The sequence below is a fragment of the Myotis daubentonii genome, chromosome 12 (assembly GCF_963259705.1).
Source record: "Myotis daubentonii chromosome 12, mMyoDau2.1, whole genome shotgun sequence".
Lineage (NCBI taxonomy): Eukaryota > Metazoa > Chordata > Mammalia > Chiroptera > Vespertilionidae > Myotis > Myotis daubentonii.
The window spans coordinates 24,392,533-24,399,648 of NC_081851.1; the positions used below are offsets into that span (position 1 = coordinate 24,392,533).

The window sequence follows — 7,116 nt, forward strand, 5'->3', positions numbered from 1 at the left end:
AGCAAGAAAAAAATATAGAGATATGACACATAGATACAGACAACAGTATGGTGATAGTGCAGCTGGAGCAGAGAGTCAAAGGGGCAGGGGCAGGGCCAGGGGCAGGAACAGAGGTGGGCTATGCTGAGGGATTCAGTTACTACTCTGGGTATGATGAAGCCATTCGAGAGTTCTGACAGGGGAGTGATATGACCACACAACACCTTTGACCCTGATTTAAGCCGGTGGACATTTCACTCCTCGGGTGAGAACAGAGGCAGGGAGACCAGGGAGGCGCTATGGCAGTACTCTGGGGAGAGAGTTAACAGTGGATTTCAGAGAATAGAACTGAAGCCCATGGTTGTGAGTTTACATGGAGGCACATTTTGGCAGAGAAGGAGTAGGAATTTTTAACATTTAGGGCTGACCGACAATATTGGGCTTCAAGGGTAATGATTCCCTTCCATGCCATTGCTGAGGCCGAGTCTGATCCCCAGTCAGATCTGGGGAGCCACAGGCCTCCCAGGTCCCTTTGGCCCACGATTCCCCTGGGTTGGACATAGTGCAGGTTTCAGCACCCACCATGGGCCACTGGCGGTGTCTCAGCTGCTGGAAGCACCACACAGTTGTTAAGAACAGACACATCTGGCTTGTAACTTGGCCATGTGATTTTGGGTAAGTCTTGTCATCTCTCAGGGTCTCTGTTTTGTGCATAAGAAGTAAAGATTAATGCCCCCTCAAGGGTTGTTGTGAGGATTAAAAGATTAGTCAGGTACTTCCCTTAGCTTATCATCATGGAATAAACTCTGGATATTGCTTGTGTAAAACTCCTGAATGGTGTGAACGAGGTGTGGCTCAGTCAGTGACATGTCACACCTCTGTCTCCAAGGCGGTCCCAAGGAATTTTTGATTACAAAGCACTGGCCTCATCCGTGTTTCTTCACCATTGTTCCCTGGCTTTTGACCTGCTTTTGTCTCTCTGGGACCCCAGAACAGCCACACCTGTGTTGCCTCCCAGTCACCCAGTGACACTCAAGGGACCTCTGTGCCAGACCAGCCTTCTTGACAACCTGTGCACACCCAGACCAGGAAATGACCCAGATCTTAAAAGCTCATTAGAAGGCCGGGAGTCCTAATCAGTTTTCTAGAGGAGCCCTTGCATGTGGTGGAGCCTATGGTTGTGTTGGTCCAGGGACAGGAGCATCTCTTTGAGCAAAGGTAACTTCTGCTGCTCTGAAGCCACGTGGTGGGCAGCCCTCTCAGGGCCCTGTCTAGCCTTGAGGAGCCTCTGGGGCTGAGGGATCCGGGGTCGAAGGCTCAGGGCATCAGAGGAGCTGGGCTGCTTCCACGAGTGTGGGTGGCTGCCTATTCTCTCTCGAGGGATAACTGTAGAATCAGGCACCGGGGGTCCTGAGGCAGGGAGGGTGGTGAACAACTGCTTCTCACTGTGGGGAGTCTGTGGTCTTCTCAGGGAACGGCCTGCTGTCCTGACCAGAAGCCCAGAGATATGTGTCCTGTGACCTGGAGCCTGTGGATGTCCATGGCAGGGTCCTTAGAGTTGCCTGTTTGGGTGGGGAACAGGGGAACTGGGGGCAGAGAGACAGGCTGGCTGCCAGTTACTTAGGATGCTCAGACTTGAAGTCAGGAGAACTGATGACTTATCAGCTGTGCAGAGCTAAACAGAGATGAACACACCCTCTCTACACCCAGAAACTCATCCTAGAAGGTGCCTGGGGGTACTCTGGAACCTCCTAGCAACTCCAGATGTGGTAGGTAGAGAGTACCCCAGGGCTATCACTGCCTGGAGAGCCAGGACCATTCAGTCCCGACAGAGATGGGAGCTTCCACTTGGGGTTGTCTGGCCTGGTAACATGCTCTTCCCATCCTCAGTCTCACATGTGCAGCTGGGACAGGATCTCAGGGCAGCTTCCTCCAAACAATTTTTCCATCCATTTCCAGGGGAAGGGCAGGGCAATGAATAACATGTTTTTCTTCCCTCCTTCCTTCTCAAGGCCAGATGATGACAACCTCCTCGCCACCATCTGATCTGCCTTATGCTCTTCACAGAAAACCTAAAGACAAGGTGTTCACCCCAGAAAGTAAGTGACAAATTATAAGCCGGCATGGCGGTCTCCACTGGGCCTCACCAAGGACAATAGGGCACCAGGTCCTTTCATTTGCTCAGCTACAGATGTATTTGCTGAAATACTCACATCATGAAAGCTGCACTTGAAAATCTCAGAGCATTTAGTTCTCATCTTATGTGTGTTTAGAATTGTTTACTTATTTTGATAAAGAGGGCAAAGAAAAAAACAAACAACATACTGATGACCAATTTTAACATTTTTGGTGTTTTTTTTTTTTGTACTCAGAGACTGTTAATCAGAGGAGGACAAGTTACTGACAGCCCTTGAAAATCTTTGGGGACCATGATTTCAAATGCTTTGATCCACAAACCAGCCCCTGTCTTAGGTCCCCTCCCTTTCTCCTTAAAGCCACTCTAAGAACAATAAATCTACCCTAGAAATTTATAAGCCAGTATTGTGGCTCCCACCCCCCAATCTCAGAGAGATATGTTTTGAGATCCTCAGCAGATGCCTGAACCCACAGATAGTACCAAACCCCATATACATATATTATGTTGTTTCCTACACATCACATCAGCACTTTACAGCTGCTCTTTGACACATCTGAATTGCCAGCATCACTACTCTTAAGCTTTGAGGTCATTGTTAAGTAAAATAAGGGTGACTGGAACTCAGCACTGTGATACCACAGGAGTAGATCTGATAACTCAGAGGGTTATCAAGTGACTCCTGGGTGGGGACTGCATACAGTGAGGACACGCTGGACAAGGGGACAATTCACATCCCAGGTGGGATGGAGTAGGTGATGTGAGGTCCCATCACAACTTTAGAACGGTATGCATTTTAAAACTTATGAATTATTTATTTCTGCAATTTTCCTTTTAATATTTTCAGAGCACAGTTGACTGTGGGTAACTGAAATCGAGGGAAGTAAAACAGTGAATAGGAAGGGGAGGGTGGGGAAACCACTGTATTACAGATGCACCCCAAGTCCTGAAAGTTGATAGTAACCTCACGTGTGCTTTGTGCTTTTTCTCCCTGTCGCTTGGTAGGGATAGTGCATCCAACAACCTTTAGTATTCGTGATCCTCAACAGATGGTGTGGGTGCTGGAGGGAGAGTCTTTAATCGCAGTTCCTTCTGACAACAATGTCAAACCTGGTGAGTGACAATGTTTGCCTCTTAAAGGGATACCAGCTCCACTGGGGATGGGGCTGACCTGTATGAGCCCGGCTGTGACCTCTCCTACTTCTGTGCACCAGCTCAGTGTCCAGAGGAGAGCAAGAAAGGACAAGGCAGTTCCCTCCCGCAAAGGAAACCCTGTACCTAGAAATGAGGAGTGAGGGATGGGCAGTTCTCTTTGGCCATAGAAAATGTCTTCAACAAGAAGGGGTTGTCCATTCAGTCAGGCTGCTTTTCCTTGGAGCTTCTCTCCTTTAAATGTCATCCATTGCTACCCATGTCCTCAGATTAAATTCCTACACCTTCCACCACCAAACTGCACTCTCTTCTAGCTTTGTGTCCTCTCCTCTGATAATAGGAGAATATGTCTTCCTCCTATCAAGAGTCAATCATGCCTCTATGAAGCTGTGGGAAGAAGTCAGTGCAACTTAGCTCTTTCCCTCCCCCTAGGATTCAGTGTTTGATCTCATCCCTCTGTTCCCTGCATATCCCACCTAGGTCTATCTATTGGGTCTTCTCTGTCACTGACAAACTTGCCTGATATAATATTTCCAAGCTTAATACTAAAAAGCTCTTCTTGATGCCCAGATTTCATTCCTACCATCGTTGTTTTCCTATATACAATGCACCATGCTATATGCCAACCACAGCCAAATTCCATGGAAGCTTTGACTACACAACCTGTCTCCATTTTCCCTGCTGCTCATGCTTACATCATGTGAAAGAAACCTGAGCGGGTGGCTGAGGCCAGTGTGATGAGCCCATGATGCCTTGTGAATCTCAAGGTCATGCCAAACGTCATCTAAGTGAAGGAAGCCACAGGATATATGGAAGGAGCTCAGTCCTAGCCCGTTTGGCTCAGTGGATAGAGAGTTCATGCACTGAATGAAGGGTTCCAGGTTCAATTCAGCTCAAGGGCATGTACCTATGTTGCAGGATCAATCGCCAGCCTTGGTCAGTGCATGTGTGGGAAGCACTCAATCTATGTGTCTCTCTCATATCAATGCTTCTCTATCTGTGTCTCTCCTCCCTCTCTAAAAATCAATGGGAAAATACCCTTGGGTGAGGATTAACAAAAAAACGTTCTCCTTCCAGCTGAGTGAGCTCTCCTTAAAGAACATTCTTGGGAATCCCACACTACACTTCCACTTTGAGCTCATGGGCTACAAATTAAGGTCTGGTCAAAGTTCGCTGAAGTGTGTTGGGGAATTTTATCTTTACTTTGGGGAAACTGGGCTCTGATAGGAAGGAAGGAAAAAGTAAATGGGTTTCCACCACCCATTTCTGATGGAGCAGTTCTACCCCCTGGCTAATTGGGGGAGCCTTCTGGGCAGACCTGGCTGGTCAGCAAGGGGCTGGGAGGAGCAACAGAGTGTTGGCAGGACCGGCCTTGCTGCCTCCTGGAGCTGATGCCTATCTCCATCTCCCTATTTCCAGCTACAGTTTTCTCAGTGCCATGCACAGACCCGGACATCTCTAATGAAAAAGGCAGTCCGATATACCTGGGAGTCAAGGAAGATCTCTGTCTGTTCTGTGCAGAAATTGAGGGCCGGCCTGCTTTGCAGCTTAAGGTGAGTGGTTGTGCAGCTAATGAGAGAAGTCCTGTGACTTTTAATTTAATTTAATATATTACTGAGTAAAAATAACATTTTTCAACCTTGGATTATTCATTGTAAGGAAACTTGACTTAGATAGTCCCCAAGCCAATACCTACTCCCTTTGGAATGGGTGCAACACTTACTTTAATGTCAGGGCATCCTCTGAATGCCAGAAAGGACACCACAAAGGCATTTCAGGAAGGCCAGGACTGCAGCTTCTCCATTCCTCGTCCTCTTCAACTGCCTCCCAGAAACCCTCTGAGATGTCGGGCACTCCCATGTGAGCTCAGGCCACGGCACACAGAGCAGGGAAGGGCAGATTGTGAGTCTGGATGCTGCAGATTTCATGTCTGTGGTGCCTGCACTGAAAGCAGTGTTTACAGTCATGAAGCTCATCCTTCTGCTGTGACAGACGCTGCAATGTGCAAACCCACTGGAGACTGGGAATCTCATGAGACTTGTCAGAACCTGTGGGTGGGTGCCTAGCAGGAGCACCCACGACACAATGAGCCCCACTCTGTTCTGGGAAAGATGGTGTTGTCTCAAAGAATCGGAAGTCCCTGGTGTTGTGTGATAACAGGGGCAGCCGAGCTGTTGGGAACCGAAGCGGTGCCTGTGCTGACACCTGGCATCCTCCTCTCATCAGCCATGCTCCTCTCTGTGGGGAAAGCAGTCCCTCCTGAGGCTGTTAGTTGAGCTCCCTCCTCCCAGTAACCCTCTCTGACAGGCCTCTCTCTGCTCCTAGAAGGAAAGCTTAATGAAACTGTACAAGGAGAAGAAGGCGCAGAAGTCCTTTCTCTTCCTGCGTGGCATAGAGGGCTCCACCTCCACCTTCCAGTCCGTCGCCTGCCTCGGCTGGTTCATCGCCACTTCCTCGCAGGCGGGGCAGCCTGTCACCCTCACCAACGACAGGGGCAAAACTTACAACACCAACTTCTATTTCAGTTCTTTGCAGCCTGGGCTGTGGGTGGCTGATTCTGGGACAGAGAACCTGTAGGTCATGGTAAGAGACCACCGAGCACTGCTGTCCATCCACAGCCCGCCTCATGCTCAGCACCCAAAGCCACCTCCTCTAGACATGCACTGGCACACTACACCTCCCTCTGGAATGTCGTTCCAGTATCAAAGCCTGGAGTCACTTTTTACTGTTTCTTGATCTTGTCCTATTATCCACTTTGCTGTCTAGTCTAGTTAAGTCCACATCCTAAATGCTCCTTGTACACAACCATCTCCTATTCCTCCCGCCAACCCATGGCCTAGAGATGTGAATTGCAAACATTTTTGTTCTTACCACTCTTTCAATATAAATACTATTTATTAATTTTATGCATGTTCTTTATAAATATTGGAAACTTACTCCCAGAGAAAAATGTAAGGGATAGGATAAATATGAAATAAAAATTTTACATGTTCATACTCATGATGAATTCTTAATACCATCTTATCTAATAAAAGAGAAACATGGTAATTAGCCGTACATCCGCTACCCTTCCCATTGGCTAATCAGGGTGCTATGCAAATTAACTGCCAGCCAAGATGGCGGCCGGCAGCCAGGCAGCTTGAAGCTAACATGAGGCTTGCTTGCTTCAGTGATGGAGGACTCCAACGTTCCCCGCCTGCCTTGCCAGCCTCTGAGCTTGCAGTTTGAAACATTTTTACAAATATAGAAGCTAAACAAAACCCCAGAAACCTGCTTTCAGCCAGCCGGGATCTCAGAGCTGGAGTTGATACAGTGTTTGATTATAGAACCCAAACAAATCAGATACCTGCTTTTAGCAGCAGAGGCCTCAGAGCTGGAGCCAGAGCTAAAGCTGTCCCAGAATAAAAAAAGAAAAAACAAAAAAAGGAGCAGTTGGGAGCTTCAGTCACCTGCCAGCCTGAAAACAGCCCTCAGCCCCTCACCCAGACTGGCCAGGCACCCCAGTGGGGACCCCCACCCTGATCCAGGACACCCTTCAGAGCAAACCAGCCAGCCCCCACCCATGCACCAGGCCTCTATCCTATATAGTAAAAGGGTAATATGCCTCCCAGCACCGGGATCAGCGGAGCCGAGAGGCCTCCTGGCACCGGGATCAGTGTGACAGGGGGTAGAGCCCAAACCCCCTGATCGCCCTGTGGCTCTGTGTGTGACAGGGGGCGGGGCCACAACCTCCCTATCTACCCTGCTCTGTTCGTGACAGGGGAAGGCGCCCCAACCCCCTGATCAGCCCTGCTCTGTGCCTGATAGCGGGGATCTCCCCAACCCCCTGATAGCCCTGCGGCTCTGTGTGT

The 7,116-nt window shown here is 49.0% G+C and overlaps 1 protein-coding gene across 2 annotated transcripts; it reads left to right on the forward strand.

Moving 5' to 3' along the window:
- Positions 1-1,118: 1,118 nt before the first annotated feature.
- LOC132213783 (interleukin-36 beta-like) lies at positions 1,119-6,242 on the forward strand. Of its 2 annotated transcripts, none has more exons than XM_059660713.1 (5): positions 1,119-1,197; positions 1,992-2,078; positions 3,119-3,226; positions 4,685-4,818; positions 5,591-6,242. In XM_059660713.1, the coding sequence occupies exons 1-5, from the start codon at positions 1,140-1,142 to the stop codon at positions 5,840-5,842; spliced, it is 639 nt and encodes a 212-aa protein (XP_059516696.1). In that variant the 5' UTR covers positions 1,119-1,139; the 3' UTR covers positions 5,843-6,242. The 2 variants fall into 2 exon arrangements, with proteins under 2 accessions (XP_059516696.1, XP_059516697.1); XM_059660714.1 differs by having other exon boundaries at positions 1,131-1,197; positions 1,997-2,078.
- The last annotated feature ends 874 nt before the right edge of the window (positions 6,243-7,116 follow it).